This window comes from Diadema setosum, chromosome 3 (genome assembly GCF_964275005.1).
Source record: "Diadema setosum chromosome 3, eeDiaSeto1, whole genome shotgun sequence".
NCBI classification, from domain to species: Eukaryota; Metazoa; Echinodermata; class Echinoidea; order Diadematoida; family Diadematidae; genus Diadema; species Diadema setosum.
The window spans coordinates 14794346-14816338 of NC_092687.1; the positions used below are offsets into that span (position 1 = coordinate 14794346).

Below are 21993 nucleotides of genomic sequence, written 5' to 3' on the forward strand. Positions count from 1 at the left end.
GCAAGTTTAGAGCATGACCATTTTTTTTTTATTTAATTTATTTCTTTTTTTCTTGGGGGGGGGGGGCGGATTGTCCTCAGAGGTCTACGCAGAACACCGGTAGGATGTCTGTAGCTGCCGCAAGTCACAAGCAGTTGACCTGCTTGATGTACGTAGGTTGCCGGTGGATCTATATATCTTTGCATCTATGGAAGATAATGGCATTCTGTGGGAGTTCTGCACATATCAAATTCCTTCAGTGGGATTATTTCACCAAATTGACAGCCCTTATTCGCCATCCATGCGTCTGACACGCAGGTCACATGGAATGCACTGCACATAGAACGTACGTACGTAGCATGGATCTTAAAAAAAAAAAAAAAAATGGCACACCACTGGAAAGTGTTTCTTATGGCAAATTTTTGGGAATAACAGTTGATAATAAGCATTTATGGAAATTTCATACTGATAGTATATGTACGATTATTTCACGAAATATTGGTATAATCAACAAGATTAAATTTTGTCTTCCTTTGTCGTCCCTGCTTACGTTATATTCATCCCTTATATTGCCTTGTTTAAATCACGGTATTTTTGTATGGGGAAATACATATCACACACTCTTGGATAAATTACTTCTGGTACAAAAAGAAGTCACTGCGTATTAGGTATCACACTGCATATTTGTCTCACACCGATCTGTTATTTTTTGAAAATAAAATATTCAAAATTAAAGATTTGTATTTGTTTAAATTTGGACAGGCCCGAATTCACGAAGGTGGTACAAAATTAAACCATGGACATTTAAAACCGTGGTCTAAGTAAACCTGGTACAAACTTAGACCACGGTTTAAACCATGGTACAATTCACGAAGCAAGGTTTAGAAAAACCATGGTCTAATCTTGTACCATGGATTGTACCAGTCTAATCTTGTACCATGGATTGTACCATGGTACAATCCATGGTACAAGATTAGACCATGGTTTATACCATGGACAATCCATAGTACAATTTTAGACCATGGTTTAAACCATGGTCTAAAATTGTACCATGGAGAAAACACTGAACTGAGCATGCTCAGTACAATTCATCAAACTCTTAAAAGTGTACTGAGCATGCTCAGTACACTTGTACATAGCCAACATACATGATACAAAAACACACATAAACAAACCACACTCCTCAGATTACATAACAGGGAAACTTGTGTGTTGTGAAAATGGCTAGAGTAAAAAACAGAGGGCAGAATTGGCAGATAGCAGAGAGAAATCACCTGCTGGAAGTAATTGCAGAAAGAATCAACATTCTGCAAAACAAAAAACAAAAAACTGACATCAAAACGAACGAAGAAAAGAAGAAGGCATGGGAGGAAATAACAGGGTTGCTACAAGCAAAGTTTGGACAGAAATGGAGCACGGCACAAATCGTCGGCGTTTTCACGAACTGACGCTATTTCGATTTTGGTCAAAATTTTCAAAATCGAGATATTGGTACCAAATGAAAGTGCTTTCAAAACTCTACCAAATCCCAAAATTTTAGATCACAAAATTAATTATTCTTAATTTTATCAAAGAAAGAAAAAAACGACGGTACTCGAAATATCGAGAAATTGAGAAAAAGGAGTTTCACGAACCGACGCACGAAAGATACGCCGGTTCGTAAAACCCGAATTGCTACGGTGAAGAGCAATGCGGGTTTTACGAACCGTCGCAGTTGCATTACTTTGAGCTTTGTTCAACTTACTGGCCTAGAATTAGGTTTTGGCCCTAATCCAGATCTCAGAGTGAGAACCAAACCTTCTGAAAGATGAATGACGGCCTAAGCCAGCCCACTGTCCACGAGTGAAGTGAATGGTAAGCTATAATCCTATTAAAATCATGCTCAAAATAACAGTTTCAGTTGGACTACCATAACCATTAATTGCGGTAGTGTGTAGTCCCATGTATTCAATCGCGTGATGCTTATGAAGCCTAGTCTGTAAACGCCATCCAATTTCAAATTAGATCCCAAATCATATTATTTATTGTTTCTTTTCAACTTATGTCGTTACTTCTGAGACTACTGAGTACTGTAGTCGTAACGTCTGTGTGCAAGACATGCAGATTGCAAGATTTCAAAGTCTCGAAGACACTAAAAGCCTTGACTTTTGAGTTGAAAATGAAATCATGAGATTGACAAAGTAGGCGTACTAAACTAAAAAAAAAAAATAAAAAGTCTAACAGTAAAACTCAAAGGAAGAGTAAAGAATAAAGTTAGACGTGTTAGACTTTCACTTTCAAGTCTAACTATTAAGTCTAAGTTAAGACTTTACTTGTAATACCAGTTACTAAAACTAAGATCAGCTGAAGTCTAAGACCAAGTCAAATTAACACGGTTCAGAGCCATACCGGTAGTCTAGCTCTAGATCTACATCTAGACTAGTGGTAATAGTAGGTAGAGTCCACCCATTTTCCCCCCAATCTTTACTGGTCCATTCCTGAAAAAGTTACTGGTCAGTGTCCAACAGTGATTTTTCCTGGTCAGGGACCGTCGGACCAGTGCCAGTGTGCAGCGTTGGTGTAGATGTCATCTATGACAGTATGTGGTCTAGTGATACTACCTAAACACTACGAGTACTCTACAGGTTAGGTGGCTTTCCTGTACAGTGCAGTGTTAAAGTATACTTGTGAATTCAGCCCTAGTACCGTACTGTGTGCAGTGTATGTCTAACGTTAGTTCGAGTGGAGTACCTAAGCACAGCGGTGGGGCTTTTTTCCCCTAAAACTTGTGAATGTGGCCCAACCAAATGGCGTTTATATATTTACGCTTGATTGATAGTGATACAGTGGCGCTGTCGATTTCCACAGCAGCCATACATAATCTTTTGTCCTTTCTTCTTTCCTTTTTTCCCTTTGTTCTTTCACTCTTTTTATTCTTGGAATCGAAGGACTTCCTAAGAAATGTCCCTCGACTGATTTAACCAGGACTCTTGAGTCGTGGTAAACCTAACCTTACCGAGTAACCGTTAACGTTTGTTAGGCCTAACATAACAGTAACACTGACTTAGCCCTGTATTGACTCTGTCTTTGGCCGACTTACTGAGATGGCGAGTCTCACTCTTTAACGTTAGTCTAAGCGTAGTCGCTAGATCTGTCAGTGTCAGTGTCACCGGTTATTGTATATGGTGCCATCTCTAACGTACTTTAACAAGATGATGTTAGTTATCTATGTCAACTTACTGATTTAGTAATAGTGGTACTGTCATCCTGTTGGACATCGCCGAAATATCATCCGTGACGTGTTAATTTCGTGTCACAAAGACAAAAGTTGCCAAGATCTAATAGTAATAGATGTCTAGATTTAGATGTAGTCTAGATCTAAGTAATATGAAATCTGTGTAACTTAAAAGTGAAAGGTCTAGACTTCACTTAGTCTATAATTAGACCAGACATTCATGAGGCAAAGGCCTATTTAGTAGATCTATTCTTATTCTATTTTAATGTCAATTCCTGCTAACTCGCCACGTGTTATTCCTAAGGCCAAGGACTTCCGGGTTAGTGATTTTTTTTTTTTGGATAAATACCAAACAGCAGACGTGTTTCATTTGCATTCTTGCACAGACTTCATGAAAATATGTGCAGTATCAAAGAAAAATGATGCACATGACAATGCCACTGTTTTATAGGTGAATGGTTAATACCTTTAAAAGCTGAATGGTAATGTAGAGTCTAGGTCTAATTAAGATGATACAGTCTCTGATAAGAAACAGGTTTGATTGTCGTAGACTGTTTCCCAAATGCAGGTAGTAATATTCAGCTACTTCAATGCAATGCCTTGTTTACAAGTACATGTAGATTTATATTCATGTGAATGATAATTCAATTTCTACATGAGACTTACTAAGTGCTAGACATAAGATCTTGCATCATTAAAATGTGTAAATGACGAGACAATTTGAATATGGATCAAAGACGAACAGCAGTATATTTTGACATTCTTTGATCCTGCATAGGCCTACCATTTTGTTTTATGTTTAATATAAATAGAGCAAAATAATTTCAACTTCAGTTTTGTTGGCTGATTTTTTTTTTCTTCTCAAAATTAAAGTTGTATCTTGTACCATGATGTTTGATTTTAATCAAAAGTTCTTAATTTCTTTCTTTTCTTTCAGATGACTGGTGCCATGTAGTAGCGAAGAACTGGACTGTCTCAGAAAAGAAAAGAAAAAGTACAGGGTCGTGTACATCATCAACGGATGTGAATACAATGGTAATTAGAGTCTAGGTCTAATCAAGATGTTAAAGTCTCTGATAATAAAGAAGTTTGATTGTCGTAGACTGTTTCCCAAATGCAGTTAGTAATATTCAGCTTTTTCAAAGCAATGCCTTATTTACAAGGACATGTAGATTTATTCATGTGAATGATAATTTAATTTCTACATGAGACTTACTAAGTGCTAGACATAAGATCTTGCATCATTAAAATATGTAAAAGGCGAGACAATTTGAATATGCATCAAAGACGAACAGCAGTATTTTTTGACATTCTTTGATCCTGTATACCATTTTGTTTTATGTTTAATATAAATAGAGCAAAATGATTTCAACTACAGCTTAGTTGGCTGATTTCTTTTTCTCAAAATGAAAGTTATATCTTGTATCATGATGTTTGATTTTAATCGAAAGTTCTTAATTTCTGTCTTTTCTTTCACATGACTGATGCCATGCAGTAGCGAAGAGCTGGACTGTTTCAAAGAAGAAAAAAAGTACAGCATCGTGCTTATCATCAAGGAATGTGAATACAATGGCTTAGGAAAGAAGACAATTTACAGATAGGATAGAAGGGAGAACTTGGGATGAAGGGCGACAACATAAGGACGGTATATCTACATTAAAATGTGATTGTAAAGTGGAAACATGAAAGAAAATTCTAAGATTGAAGGTGAAAACATGCATTCCATTCTGCGATGTCGTAATTACAATTTTGCTACACTTTAATAACACTACTGAGAGACATTTATATCAAGGCAAGCTTCATGTGGATATGGAATGTTAGATTTTCTTTAAGTGTTCATTGGTATGTATTTCATGATAATAAATCTTGAAGGTTTTGTGTGGTAATCATAACCTTGTGATACATCTTGATAAATTTCTAAGTGCACATTGGCAATATTCAGATGATGCTGTAATCAGATGAAGTTAGATGGTTGAATAATCATTGCATAGTTGTAATAGTTATCGACTGAGGATTAACATGCCCTTCACTGATTTTTTTTTTTTTCGTAAACGGTGATAATTGCGAGAGTCAATCTAAATTGTCGGGGGCATAGCCAAATGTGTCACACTGTCAAAATGTGTATAACAGAAACTTTTCGCTCAATGTACGAATTTTCACAGAAAACAGATTTATGAGAGTCCCAAATGGTAGCTTAGACCCATTAACAAAAAGTTCCAGCTTCATCTTCAACCATGTTCATGATACATGTTCATCTACATTTTGCAAACATTCTGAATGTTGATTGAGACATGTTATACATGTATGTATTTTTTATGAAATTAATGCAACAAATAATCAAATATGCATCTCTGCTAGATGATAATATTAATCCAGTTAATGACATGGCAAACTCACCTCAAACTGTAACTCATTCTATTCTCCTTTATTCTTTTATTTATTATTTTGTTGTCTTCAACCCACTTTGAATGACGTGTTACGTATGATTCTTATAAACATGGGAAATGCACTCCATATAACTGATAGGACTTATAACAAATTGACATAATCATTCAACCATCACTAGACAGTTCTGTTATGAGATGTTCTTTATTTAACTAAAATTGTAAATTATGATACGTGTATGCTCCCATGCAAACTCACAACAAAATACAGAAATATGATTTCTTTTAATAATAATTCATTATGTCTCTAAATGTACAATTAAAGGGATCGTACAGTTTTGGTTGAGACCTAATTTCAAGTTTCTAACTTTTTTGGTGAGATAATGAGAAACCTCTTATGAAATATGAAAGAGCATGTAATTCTACGAGGAATTCAACGTTTATTTGATGAAAATTGGTTTTAAAATGGCTGAGATATCCAAAAAAGAGTGATTCTTATAAAGTGTGGGACCCACATTTTATTACGATCGCTTTGTTTTACTTTGTTTTTGGATGTTTCGGTCATTCCAAACCCGATTTTCATCAAATAAACTTTGAATTCCTTTTGAAATGGTATGCTCTGTACTTTATCATAAGTGTTTTCTTGGTATCTCGCAAAAAGTTAAAAGCCCAATTTTCATCTCCACCAATACTGTACTGTCCCTTTAAAGAAAGTGATTACAAAAAGGATGTCAAACATTGTATATTAAAATAATAGATTATTCATTTGTCTCCATCCGTAGTAACACATGCAACTGCAGAGTGCAGTTTGTGGGCTGCTGTGAAAAAAAAAAAAAAAAAAATCACAGGCAGCCCAAGCGGGATTCGAACCCACGACCTCCGGATTACTAGACCAGCGCCATAACCACTAGACCACCGGGATGCCCTAGCACTACCTTTAGACATGAATGATTAAATATAGAAGGGCTTGGGGGCGCTTCGAAGTTAACTGCTCTTATTAAATATGCACATGTCATTTGCAACTCGACTAAAGATGATTAAACGCACTGAAATTCTTACTTTAAATAATATTCATAATCTGTTTTTTTTTTTTCTTTAATAGCTTGGGATGTACACTTCATACACTGTATCGGTCTACATTTCGCCTACAATATGGAATTCTTTACTTCGAGACGTTTGTTTTTTACAAAAGAAAATTAAGAGTCCTTTAAAGGTGCTGTAAAACAGTGGCGTGTTTTTTTTTTTTTTTTTTTTTTTTTTTTTGGGGGGGGGGGGAGGGGAGTCAAATTAGCCTTGGCCCCTCTCCACTGTCCCTTTCCCCCCCCCCCCTTTGGCTGCATTTTTTTTAGTCATCACATGAAAATTCGTCTGCATCCACCCCGTAGTTTTGCCGATGACCTTTCTTTTTAATTATCTTAACCACACACAATTTTGGCCGAATTTCCCCACCCCTCTTGTGAATTTGCTAGCACATGTGTTTATAGTACTGGTGGATTAAGGATTCGGAGGGGGGGGGGGGGGTCGTCCAAAATTTCTCTTTTCTCATATGTAACAAGCCTACGGGGCGAAAGGCTGATATTATGGGCTTTCTACACACATTTTTAGATGCTAATTATTGGTTAATATGAGCACGATCATTTATGTTGTGATTAATTTGTTTCCTTTTCATATATGTATGACTTCTATTAGAGACTTAATTGGCTTGGCACTCCTTACATCGACCTATTTTAGACACCCATTTCTTTCTCTCTCTCTTGCTTTTTCTCTACTGTCCTGTGAATAGTGTAACTACATGTACATGCAGTACCTCTTCTCTTTTGTATGATATACATCACGTTTCCATCTGAGCATAATGTGTGTTGCAGCACTCTCAAGCTTCATGCATATGCAGCAACATCTTTTTATGTTCATATACATAATTATGCTTGATATATTAATTTGAGAATGTTATTCTTTCTTTTGTATATGTTCCGTCCGCACTCTATAGATGTAAATGTACATTGTAAGATTTGGTGCGCATGTTCGAACTGTGTTTCTCTTTTTGTGAACACACAAGAACTGATGTAATAATGAACTTGAATTACGCATATTCTTTAATATTGATTCCATCTCCATTTGCCATTAGATATTTATTGATTTATGGAGCTCTTCCACAATTGTTATCCTTCCCATTGTCATTACTCATCTCTGAATAATTCAAATTTGATACTTTATTGAGAACCTATGTTTCTTCGATTACACAATGTACCTCTTCAATATATTGCTGCAAAAGGCATAATAAAACATGACCATTGTTATATATTTAAAATTAAGCTTGAAATTCTGATAATTTTGATATTTATGTATTTTTAGGAGTTTATCAATTTCGAAGGGTGCATGCAGGATGAGTTTTATGTTTTTTATATGATCAAGTGCAGCTATCAAAGAATCTGTTGAGCAGGAAAGAGAAAGATGGGAAATGAGGAATTATGAGTGAGTTCGCATGCAAGCCAAATGACAATAATGACACCGATAAAAATTGTGACAAAGTAAAAGTCACAAATAATGTGGAATAATAAGAAATAAAGAAATTAATAGATTATTTCAGAGAAAGAAATAACAGAGTGCATGAGTATGAAAGATGAGTAAATGCAAGTAATCATTACTGACTGGCACATCTTTTTCCCTATATTTAGCGGTATCCTTCATCTTAGAACAAACATTCATAATTATTATGAAAGAAGTGAACTGAATTTGAATTAAAAATTATGTGAAAAATAAAGAAAGTAAGTTAAAAAAGTAAAAAAAAAAACAGTAAAAAGTAAAAAAATATGAAACACAGTATACCGAGTACATATTAATTACCAAATGATAAATGTCCACATGCAAAAGTGTTGAATAATATATCCACACAAAAAAGGAGTGGGAGGGCAAAGAAATCTTTGGAGCGATCAACGACAGCTCTAATAACAATGCTAAATGAAGATGAAAACAAGGACAACACGCTTTTTAGAACAATTAAGAGAAACTGGCTTATATTATCATCTTAATTATCACCTAATGTATTATAACCATCACAATAATCATTACATGACAATTAATTTCAATTAATAAGGTTATTGTTGATAAGCAGGTATAGCCCTAATAGTATTTGTATGTAAACACATACGAAAATGAAATAGCGACGGTTCGTAAATACACGCGTATTGCACGTTACCTATTGTGCAGGCCCTACAGCGCGGGTCTCACGAACCGGCGTAATACAACTTACGTCGGTTCGTGAGACCCGCGCTTAAGTACATAACCTATGGTGCGCGCAAGAAACGATGGATTTACGAACCGACGTAGTGAGTTTGAAGACAGAAATATCGTAATTCTTTTGAATTCACACTAAAATTACACTATGGATAGGAAGAACAACTTCCACTCTCATCACCCTGTCAAAATTTTCACACACAAGACAGGAAAAGTCATTGAAAACGTTGTCTAAAACTTGTGAGATCTTTAAACGCGATTTTCTCAGAATTGCATTTTCGCTCAAAAACGAAATAGCGTCGGTTCGTGGTAACACCGACGAAATAAAAGATCAATGGAAAAGACTTAGGATAAATGCCAAAAAGGAAATGTCCTCGTACCAGAAAGAGTGTCAAAAAACTGGAGGGGGGCCACCTCCAGTTCCTCCCAGTTCCATCAGCACAATGATCAAGGACATGTGTCCACAAGATTTTTTGCAGATGCGAAACCCTTTCGACGATGACGCATCGGTCAACAATGAAGCGGTAACGGTATTAGAGTTTCTGTCGGGCGGTACCGGCGGCGGAGCAACGCCAACGGAATGCAACAAAAGGTCGATTATAAGATTAATTTTCTATATTAAAATCATATTGTATTCTTCAAGCTAGGTCTTTACACTCTGCCCATGATAAGAAGTAATTCAGAAAACCGCACGTACATTACAGATGGTGTTAATAAATCCACAGAATCTAGCAATAGCATTATAAATATCAAACAAAATGATACCGGGTACCAAACGTTAAGTTATCGTCTGCACAGCTCCATCACAGCAGTGTGATCCCATGCATACAAAATCATGTAGTGTAGAAATGACACAGCACGTACCTCAACCGAGAGCTGCTGCCTATAGACTTGACATTGAAGAATGCGTCCAATTTGCAATCGAAGAAAGTTAGCAGTCTTTATAAAGTTGTCCTTTCGCAAGAAGGGTCTTCTCAATGCACTTACGGAAATATACAAGCAGATTTTACGTAACAAAACTTACAACTTTATCGATAATTATGTCTACAAACACCCAGTATTTGGAGTACAAGGTCGGTCAGCTTGTTACGTTTAGCATGTAGCGATACCTACGTACCTATGTAATAAACTATTTGAAATTTTGGATCGCATCGATTGGGTGCACTTGTACTTACGATCACTGACTTACGCACGAACGTACGCTTCACAGTCATGTGATTACATTGTGCAGTCTAGACTTGTACCTAGGAAATTTGATGTTTAGCTTTTAATTCAAACGTGTTCACATACGATCACAAGGACAAAAACGCGAACAAAATTTTTGGCATAACTAATGTGAAGTCTAGAGTAGATGTGAACTTCATTAACATTCTTTGTAAGTCTCACTACAAGCTCACGTACGTCTAGGTGGCGAACTTGCCTTAGCTTAAAGTGATACTAGTAGGAGGCGGGGAGGGGAGGGGTTGGTCAATTGTTTCTCCCCCCCCCCCATTCCCTAGGATCTCATCTAGCCTTTGTCTCAAATGTTCTAAGGATATTGCAGTTTGAAGGTGCACTTGAATAAAACAAAGCAAATTTTAAGTCATGAATTTGTGTCGGCTCAACGATAGAATCTGATATCTTTGAAACGCAAAAAAAAAAAAAAAATACATGTAAATAAAAAATTAATAAATAAAAAAAAGCAAACCCAACATAAAACTTTGTATTTTAATCTCTGATTAGACTGGCTATTTGTTCTGCCTTCTTCCTTTTTTTCACATTTTTTTTTTTTTTTTAACAGAACCAAACTTATTTTACTCTAGTATCAATATTTATAAGGCATTGTTTTCATCATAACTTTATTTGATCTCAAATGGCAGGCCTCCAGGAACTGTGTTTGTTGCTCCCGACGAAATCGAAGATGACCCTTTTTTTGAGGAATTGTCTTCTGACATTGAAAGAAGGTAAAATTGAAGAAGAAAAGTTAAAATCTCCAAATCAACCCCACTGCAACATAGGGCCTACATACTGACGCAGAAATTCCAGGTTCAAATGAAGACTATAAATCAAGAATATAATACTTATCAATGTATAAATGTACATGTACATGTATTTGCATATATTGACACAATTTTAGATGTCCAAGATGGAAGTTGCTGAAAAGTGTCTGTGTGTGTGTGGGGGGGGGGGGGGCAATGTTCTCATGCTTTCCATTAATTTGATATATTCAGGTTCAGGGACAGTTCCTCCTCCAAGGGAAAAAAGCATGCCATATACCGCAGTATGTAAAGCATTACAGATAGGCCTACATTTCCCATAGTAGGCAAGAGTTATTATGTAAGTAGTGTAGTATCATAGCAAATAGCACTAATCTTCTTCATCTACTAATATTTCCTGATGACATTAAAGAGATAAAAATAAATGCCACACATTGATTTTTGTAGTCCACTTCTAGGAACATTGAATGTGCATGGTTGTAATAGGAAAAAAAATAGTAGTAGTTTTCAAGAAAGAGAAGCACTAAACAAACTACCATATCTCATGAATGCATGTAGGTACAGAATACTGCATGACTACAGTAACACAATAAAGTCCTGAGCTGAAATGGTTAAAGCATACTACACCTATCTAATTTGATTTTGTCTGTTGTTTTTTGACATACACTATCATCAATTTAAGTTTCATTTCTGCATTACAGCCAACCATCAACATCTGCAACATCTACAATGCGTATGCCTGCAAGTCACAGTGCAGAAGAATGCAGAACCCAGTCTCTCCCATCAACCCATACACCAGTGCTCACAAGGTGAATTTAAAAGCAAACCTGTATTCGTACATGAGAAATAAGAAACACTTAACCATCTCATGTAAGCATGTAAATGAAGATATCACTGGTAGAAAATATGATTTCAGTGATGCAATTGATACCTGCGTTTGAATGGTTGAAGTACCTTTTTTAACTTGATTTTGTCAGGTGCTGTTTTGTTTTGTTTTGTTTTGTTTTTTGTTTTTTTGTCGGCATATTACTATATCATTATTAATTCAAATCTTATTACTGCATTAGCCAATCATCCACATCTGCAACTACATCTCTGCTTGCACATCAAGCTGGAAACCCCGAGAGCCGAACACCTGTCCCATCCATCCACGCACCAGTGCTCACAAGGTGAATAAGAAAATCTCAAATAGTCTTTCTGTTTTCTTTTACCCTTCAAGCTCTATGATTGAGCTTCGAGTTTTATTATTTGTTCCATTCAAGAACTGAACTCCTTAATTGCTACTGAATAACTAGACACAAACCTTTTGCAAAAAGAAAAAACAAAGATGTGACCCTTCCATTCTTACTGAATGGTATTCATATATTAAAAGTACAGTACGCCATAGTAGTAGTAGTAATATTAATGATAAAAATGATAACAAATAATAATGCATTATTGCAATGCACTAAATACAATGTTTCTAAGCAAAGTTTATCTACCCTTTAATTAGAGGTCACATCAATCAACAAAATAATCAAACTAAGTAACTTGTTGCATAGAATAAGAAATGCATTTTCATGCACAGAATCAAACATCAATTACTTGCAAAGGGAAAAACAGTTATAAACAGGTCAATTAAATCTTACATTTTGGTTTCCACTGGTACATTTGTAGGTTGTTACCACCATGAAAGAATCCATAATGCACAAATCCAGCAAAGCATCCCAAGGAGATAATCACAAAACATTCCTGTTTAGAACTTTTGTTGAAAGAATACTGCCTTGACATATGGATCCAGAATATTACAATGAGAGTAACTTTACAGAAATAGCTTTGTGGCATACTCAACCAGCTCCTCATAGAAGTACAGAATATCAGTTGAAGAGAGTATAAAATAATGGATTCTTTAGAGGAACTCTACTTGTTTCTCACGTTATACAGTACAGTGTATCTTCTTATATACACGAAGAATTGCAGTGAACGTTTATTATGCCAAAGGACAAATCATATATAGTGATATAATTTTCTTGAGACCATCCTGCACCTACTATACATCCTTGAACAGTATTTTTTTTGGCATGAATTAGCTGACATGTAAACACAGATAATAGAACAAAGATATCAGATAAGGCATTGCATACTCAATCTCAGATGAGTATGTTAAGCAGTGTTACAATATAGTAGTACTTTACAAATGCATGAAATACCTGAAATTGTTTACCTGAAATTGTTTACCCGAAACAATACATACACATATCTTTCATCGTAAATCAGATCTTTAGTTATTCTTAATGAAAGTGATTGCATTGAAGGGAAAGGAATAAATGTTGCATCAATGCGATATCAATCCACAAAAAAGCGCATAAGATGAGCTTCCTTGAAATAAAAATACGTACCAAGGTAACCTAATGCATCTCTCTTGAATGTGCACACATGCACTTTTAAAGTAAAACATTTATTCTAATACATGTGTCTCTCGTCTTAGAGCCCCAAAACGAACCGCATCGTCTGGATCTGCACAGGCTTCACCAAGAAAGAAACAATCGTATGAAGAGTTAATGGTGGAACTGGTCATGGAGCAGCATAGGGTCACACTCCAGCACATGCAGCGTGAACATGAGTTAAGAATGGAAGTTATTGCTTTGGAGAAACTTACGCAACAGAAGAAGCTTGAGGCTGCTATCGCTTCTTTGTCCAAAGATTAAATGGATGTTCTTCCTGTTGTCCATAATAACAATACATTCCCACCCCACTGTGAAGTACATGAAGTAATGCTGCAGTGCACAGGCAACAGCTCAATTCCAGAGAACATTGTAATAAAACATCTCTGCATTGATTCAGTTGCATAAGTACTTAAGTTTTGCTGGAGTAATTGGGTCCAATATACTGTGACAATAGTACGGTAGAGCTGCATTTGTAGTATCGCAGTTGTAAAATAATGTCAAAATGACTAGAAATTCATAAAAATACTGCAAGGCCAGTATTGATTCATTTCGTTTGTTTGTTTGTTTGTTTTTTCTTCGTTTAAAGGGAATAAAAAAAGAACTCTTTGAATTCTGCATTAATGCTGTACTTACTTGCATATGTATGACATGGAAATTGAGTTATTTGAAAGTACATTGGACAGTCAAACCTGTCTTAGCAGCCACCTCTCTATAGCGGCCACCTGTTTATAGCGGCCACTGGAAAATCCCCAGAACGAAATTGCTGTATTGTGGACCCTTTATATAGAACGGCAACCTGCCTAACGCAGCCAGCGGCCACTCATTTTGTATCCCGCGGTGAATATCTTCCTGCATGTAGCGGCCACAAATATTTAGCTGAACCGTTAAATTAGCCATGAGTACCGATGTCTTCTACGTCCATTGCGTGATTTCTACTGAGTCCTACCTCAGTCATAATCACACAGACAAGATTAACAAAGCTGATGCAGCTCTTTACCACAAAAACCCGTCTTACCATTAACTTGACTAGATTAGATCTAGGCTTCAGTAATTCACCCTGAATAGATGCTACAAAGGCAAAGGCATCTTAGAATTTCACCAAAATGCCGACTAATTAGTGTTGCCGTCCCTTTGAATAAGGACAATATTGTACTTGTCTGGGTATTGTTTGTTGCTTACGTGAGCTTCATACATTGGGATCAATCTCCATCAAACTCGGCACTCGAGAACCCCATTCATGCAAACCGATATGCACCAAAAAACTTACTCAGGCCTGAAATATTATCTTTAACATCAAAAGAACAGAAGCAGGCAAAGAAAAATAAAGATTATGAAGTGAATTGTACAACGAAAATCCTCGTAATAGCACTGTAGCACATACAAGCGTATGTGGTGGTGGTTGTTCTTGTTATTTTATAAGAACAACATGCGATACTTCTGCTATTAATAAATGCAAGTATTGAAATTCAAAATGGCCGCCAACCTGTCTGTAGTGACCACCTGTCTATAGAGGTCACTTTTGTCATTTCCCTTGGGTGGCCGCTATAGACAGGTTTGACTGCACTTTACACTGAAAGTGTAATACATTGTACATTACACAAATCTATTCCTGCAATTATTGCAGAATGTTTTTGGCATGAGATAAGTAGAACATGTGATTTTCTAAATGCACATAGAGCAAACATTCTTTTTTTTTTTTCAATTCAAATTTGGGGGGGGGGGGGGTGGTGGGGTTCCAGGACGGAAATTGGAGAAAAAAAAATATCCTCTGTATGATATATTGAGTTGTTTGGAGAATACTTTACAGTGAAAGTGTAAGACAGTACACCAATCCGTTCCTGCATTTAGTGCAGAATGTTTTTGGCATGAGATAAGTAAATCATGCTGTTTTCTAAATGCACATAAAGCAAACACTTTTTTTTGGGGGGGGGATTTTTTTCCCCACATGGAAATAAAAAAAAAAAATCCTCAGTATTTCTGCATTGTTGGTCTGCTTACTAGAATGTATGATATGGAAATTGAGTTCTTTGGAGAATACTTCATAGTAAGAGTGTAACACAGTACACCAATCCATTCCTGAAATTAGTGCAGAATGTTTTTAGCATGAATAAAGTAAATTATGCAGTTTTATGAAGTCACATAAAGCAATGTAAATTACCAGAGATAACATAATTTTGTTTGCCACAATCTAAGAGCAGAAACACTGTAGGGTATTTGCACTCATTCATGTGAAAATACTGACGAGATGGAAATTAAAAATAGTATGCTATTAATGATATGAACCCTAAAAGGAAAGGTGATGATCTGTTGCTTACTTTCAACATTATTGTTGAATGTATTGTTCACTTATGTGACTATCAAATGCATGGGCATTTTCATTGAAATTCCTCATTGGAAGAATATTGCACAACTTATCTCAGACAGAAGACTGTCATCTTTAAGTTTTTGAATATTCCACTGACACATGTACCTCGTATAACATTATTTCTTTGTTAGTGTTTCACATGTTACACGTTGCAGGAGCAGTAATTCTTGCCATATCGAAGAAAGAAAATAAATGCTTTCACAGAAAAATGAAAGTTGCATATCAAGTACTTACACATGCATGTCTGATAATCATTCGTTGCAGTATAAATCACATTTTGTTTGTATTTGCTTTCAGCAAGTCAATGTGCAAGATATACATGAACAATTATATCAATAGGTCAGCTGAACCTGTTATAACATCCTTTTGTGAACAAAAGGATTAGAGAAACAGAGAGTTGCTAAGCAGACGAGGGACCGATATCCAAAGAGTACTGTATGATGATGACACATTCAGAGTTCGTTGCTTCAACATGTTGGGTAAAGAGCGGATGACAAACGCACGGTGACGAGGCACAAATTTCACAGTCCTCTGATGCTTGAGACATTTGGGACATGCCAAAAGCACAGCAAGAAGGATGAAATAATTGGTGAAATTTACATCAAGAAAAAAAGAAATGATTCCAAATCAGCAGAAGTGATACCTATAAAGCAAGTGACATGGAGTCTTGGATGCATTTGACAGGAAATCGTCTACATCAGGAGCTGGTAGATGCAGACAGTCCAAAACTTCTCAACAGGGACAAGCAGGATGAAATGATGAACAGGTTGCATTGCAGGAAGAAATCACAAGTGTCGTCAAGCAAGTCACAACTCCAGGGTATCCTCTGAAGATGCTGCAGCAACAGCAAAGGCAGGAACAGACAGATTGTAGTGGCTGCTGGAGTTAATGGGCGAAATGCTCATCAACGATCTGATCTCTCCGGAGCCTACCAGCGACAGCATCGTGGAGGCCCGGAGGAAGGCGGACATGTGGCAGTTCTTCGACTGGCTCAGGACCGGGAATATCTGGTTCCCTCCGGTCAAGGGAAATATTCCACAGCACTGAGCAGGCCACAATGATGGTGAATGCAGTGTCCACCTTCACTCTCAGGTCGTTGAGGCATGGAAACCTCCTCTTCCAACGGCCAAAGGTGCGCTCAATCACACACCTTCCCCTCTTGTGACAAGCATTGAAGCGCACCTGTGGTCGCTCATTGGGATGTTGAAATGGGGTCATGAGGAAGGGAAGGCACGGATACCTGTGTAAAAGAATAAAAGAAAATGAAAAGAAAAAATAAGTTCATTTACGTAAATATATTCACATCCCTTTCATATTTTCCTGTAATGGCTTTGATCCTCTCATCCTTCACTAGCATGTCAGCAATGAAACTAATTAAATGCAGTTTCATACTGCATCTTCTTCTACAAATCTTTGATCCCCCCACCTAAAAAAAAAAAAAAAATAGAGGCAACAGGCTATAACAATGATTTGCTCTGTTTTCAATGAACATGATAAAGCTGAAAAACTATAAAATTTTACTTAACGGTCAAGTTCACCTTCATGTACATGCTGATTGAGTGAATGCAACAATATTAGTAGAACACATCAGTGAAAGTTTGAGGAAAATCCGACACTACATTCAAAAGTTATGAATTTTTTAAGTATCTGCACAATTGCTGTTAAATGAGAAGACTACTACAGTGTGTGATGTCACATGCGTGCAACGATATAATGAAAATAAAAAGAGAATTTCACAAAATATCACTTTTGGAATAAAGTGCAGATTTCTTGAACTGGTTACTGATGTATGTTAAGGATAATACTATTCCCCTTGCCTTCTGAAAAAGAGAAGTCGAGTGTGCTTTTGTTATGCAAGAAAAGTGAAAATAAGGTGAATTTTCTTTATACTTTCTTTAAACTATTGTACTCATGTGACATCACAAGCTATATATCGTAAACATATATCATGTCAATCAAATGCATATATATGTGTGTATATATATCATTTAAATCAAAGTAAATGTGTTTTGACTAAGATGAATAATATTTCAGCCAATACATGACTATTTATATTAAAGACATACCCACTATCTCCAAGCAGCCAGTGCGATCCATCTGCCCTGGCCTCGAGCTGTTGCTTCAACATACTTTCAGAGAAAATCCTAGTATCGTGTGTACTGCCAGGCCACCTTGCGACGATACTTGTAATTTTTCCAGCACATCAGTTGCAGACAACCTGTGAATGAAAGTTGAAAGAATGGTTTAAGCTTTTTTTTTTTCTTTTTTTTGGGGGGGGGGCAGGGGCACACCAGACACGTACTCCTTTTTTAGTTAAAACAAAAGAAGGAATAAGTGAACGAGATATGAAACTCTTCAGTGAAGACAAGTTGGTGATACACTAGGGGTCGTCAGATATTGGTCACGCGTGAAAATGATATGTAAAATAGCGACTTGAAGTCCAGTTCTTTACAGTCCTACATACACTGTAATTCACATTATTTCTGTTATGCAACCAAGAGGAAATTTCAAGCATGTGTCAAATGGTGATCTGGGTAATTGGCATAGTACAGGACAATCAGACGTGACTTGAAGTTTATGTCTACCAATAATGGTAAAGAAATGGCATTCAGTTATGAAGTTATGATTGATCACTGAAAATCACAGAAGAGACGAGAAAAGTATGTTGAATGTAAGCTTATACAAGTATGTGAAAGATAAATCTGGAATCATTTCATCCACATTCTATTCTCATTTTCAATTTTCAGCTGCAAAATTGTCATTCTGATGAGGAGATTTGAAAAGATGAAATGCATGATTCCTACAGCTTATTATCTAAGCTAAAACATACTTACACGTGTAAGTTTCAGAGAAAATTGAGCAAAATCAGTTGAGGTAAAGGTGCTAGGACGTTGTCAAGTCGATGCATGGTTGTTAAATAAAAAAAAAAAAATCACCTCCCACAGACATAACACGAAACCTTGGCTGATTTTGAGTCTTTGCCTTTAATCACACCTTCCAGTAAAATGACGTTATCAAATTGAAAAACAATGACATGGACTTCGAAGACAAACGTTCAAAGTAAAACATATCCAAATTTGAGATAATATTGAGCTAAAGCTACCGAGATACCAGCAAATAAATTTCAGAAACAGTATCTCAAAAAACTTAATTCCACTATTTGTATTTGACAGTATGATGATGACACAGAGTTTCTTTTTTTTTTCGAAATATTGATACTTCAAATGTTTTACAATTATATGCTTTTGTAATATATCATTAAGAAATAGGGTTTCTGGATATTTTCAAGAGCTATGGCAAAATAAAAAAAAAAACATATTTATTCAATATATTTGCACATGGACGGACGCGAAGAATTTTATCTATGACCCAAGTGCATTGTTTTGTTGTATCAATTTGGTAAAAATTAATATGAAATCAAAGGATAATGTAACTGGATGTATCAGGAATCCACATCAGTCAAAAAAAGTGTATTTTCATGTTGCTTATGGGCCAATTCTTTTGAAACGCTGTCTGAAACTTCATGAAAACCAGTTTGGATGTCGATTCGAGCATTTTTAAATTTTGACATGCGCGTAGCCGACGTCATGGTGACCTGGGTAATTAGAATAGTACAGGAGGATCAGACCTGACTTGAATTTTATGTCTACCAGTAATGGTAAGGAAATGACATTTAGTTTGAAGTTAGGGGTATGTTCGATCATTGAAAATCACAAAATAAATGGCGCCTAGATGACGTCACAGATAAGTCATTATTGTGAAAATGTTACGGTACTGAGATATTGTCTGAGAGATGATGTCTGAAAATTTCACGTGAATTGGTCCAGTCATTCTTGAGATATTTTGTTCACAAAATCAGTCAGAAAGGAATTGTCATTTAGAGCAAATACAATAGGTGATACACCGTTAGAGCATAACCTACGAATGGATGGTGCAGCATGCATTCCCCTTTAATTTTATGACTTTTGTAATTTCTACTCACTCCTGAAATCAATTAAAAAAAGGAAATACAAAGAGATATTCCCAAGCTGGCAGCATTGAACGCAAGGTTAAGGCCTGAAATGGACAACAATTTACTTAAATTCAAGGGTACATCATGAATATAATACAATAATAAAGCTTCCAGCACCCTCGAACGGAGGAATCAAAAATGCAGACTAGAATGTGGAAGCTGGTATCTCACCTGGACATTCACAGAATAGTGGTTTTTCCTGTTGACGAAGTAGAGTGCTTGATCCCCACCAGGGCTCCTGATGTAGACATGAGTCCCATCTAATGCACCCACGACTCCAGGAAACCTGCAGTACTGGTAGAACTCTTGCTGAGTTGATGCCACCTCTTCTCTGGTTGTAGGAAATTTCATAAATTGTTCCTTCCTTCTTGCCACGGCTTTTGACACATCCTTCACGACTCTGCATACAGACGACTGCGAGATGTGTGCCTGTCATCACCATACATTCGCTGAAAAGATCCTATGGGGAACGAAAAGAACAAGTTCATTAGCATATCATAAGGCAGGTACTGATGTCTCAGTTCACAGACATCAACAGGATCGATGATATCTACTGTGTTACATGTAGTTCTTTTTTTTAGCAGTAGCTGGTCGTGTTACCTTATTCTTTTTACTCTGCTGAGCATAATAATCAAAATGCCTTTGAGGCATACTGTAGATTAAAAAAATATATTATCTGTAAAGTCTCTTTTTGTGTTATCCAGATTTTATTCTTCCGCATATGAATTATTGCATTACTGTTTGGGGGAACTACTGTGAAACCAAATCAAAACATTCTCCTTTTTTGTTTCTACAAAAGGTATTTTTTTTAACAAAAGGAAGTACCGGTAATTATAATATGCTCCCAATCAAACTATTTTGATCATACTACTCCCATCTTCAAAGACAAGAAAGCACTAAAAGTTGAGAATATCCATATCTTCCGAACAGCCATTCTTATGTTTTTAAAGTATGTCACACACCTACTTCCATCTTCATTTGAATCATTCTGTGCCTACAATACTGATATCCATTCTTAACTCACACGCCAATTGTCTTACTTTCTTCTCAATAATCCTAGATCTTTGTTTGCGCATAAATCAATCAAACATCATTGTCCTTACGTATTGAACTGATTACCTGTCACACTTGAATCTCAAACAGTACTTTATTCCTTCAAAACAACCATCCAAAAATATTTATTGTCTAGATATAACAATTGAATTAATACTGTCTCTGACATCGGAACTTGTTCCAAGTACCTCATTTGCATTATGGTTTTTAATGCACCTATTTCTGTACATCATTTTTATTCTCAGCTGTCCATTATTTTGAGGTCCATGTACTTCCGCACTTAGCATGATGCACCTTGCACAATATCATACTTAACACTCCCACTCTTTTTCAATTCTTCTTTCCAATACCAGTTCCTCAGGCCACTATCATTTCAAGCACACGCTTACGATATGTGGTCTGATGCATTTTCACCTTATAAACATTCCTTATCATATGGCGTCGTTTATCATCATCGCTGATAGTTGACCTGTATGTTAGGTTTATTATGTGTTCTCCTTCATTCGCAATGTTGAAAAGAAAAATTGATGTCATTTTGTATTGAAAATATAAAAAAAATCGAAGTGGTGAAAAATGCAGAAATAAAACCAATCTTCAAATCAAACAAACAAACATAGCTTGGAGCAAGAAAGAAAGTGTTATCAGTTTTATCTGAAATGAAATCAATTCATATTACATTTCCATGCATGCCATTTTGGTTCTGAGAATAAAAGACACTATTACACTCACCAACAGCATAAAACCGTAGGGCTGTTGTCACCTGGAGGAACACAGGGAGTGGATTGCTTCTCCCCGTATTCCTCGCCAGATCTTCACCCAACATGTCGATGAGGTACATGGTACTCTCTTTGGAGAAGCGGTACCGAACTCTGAATGCCTCATCATCATACAGCTCAAGTGGATTCCTGCGATCCACAAGGCCCCTCTGCCGTCTGCCAAGCAGCTCTCTGTTTCTCTGCACCTGCCTGTAGTGCTGCATTTTGCCTGTATCACATGAGGGAGACAGAGACAAGAGAGAGAGAGAGAGAGATATGGAAACATTATTTCCAGAAGTTAGACAATAGTTCAAAAGAGTGCATACATTTTTATTTGAAAACTGAATCTGTTGCATGTCTCAATATCAATTTCTATTGAATTCAATCCCTATCACATTGCTTTCTGGACTACATTTATTTTTTTAAACAATTTTTCTATGTACACCTACACATTGCGCTCACATAAACGCTAATGATATCAGAGCGGTAACCAGCAAACGGTTGAATTAAATGATTCATACTTTAAACTTCTTCTTGATATAATTCTTTTTGTGCTTTCAATTTGTAACAGAGCATGATGATAATAATATAGACA

General features: G+C 36.3%; 1 protein-coding gene and 1 pseudogene across 1 annotated transcript; one reads left to right on the forward strand and one right to left on the reverse strand.

The window, feature by feature from the left end:
* The first annotated feature begins 1199 nt into the window (after positions 1–1199).
* On the forward strand, positions 1200–13474 carry LOC140246634 (uncharacterized). Its single transcript, XM_072325976.1, has 4 exons — positions 1200–1410; positions 9142–9403; positions 10671–10754; positions 13255–13474. The coding sequence occupies exons 1-4, from the start codon at positions 1200–1202 to the stop codon at positions 13472–13474; spliced, it is 777 nt and encodes a 258-aa protein (XP_072182077.1).
* A 2989-nt stretch (positions 13475–16463) lies between these two features.
* On the reverse strand, positions 16464–21604 carry LOC140226210 (putative nuclease HARBI1; annotated as a pseudogene).
* Positions 21605–21993: the final 389 nt, after the last annotated feature.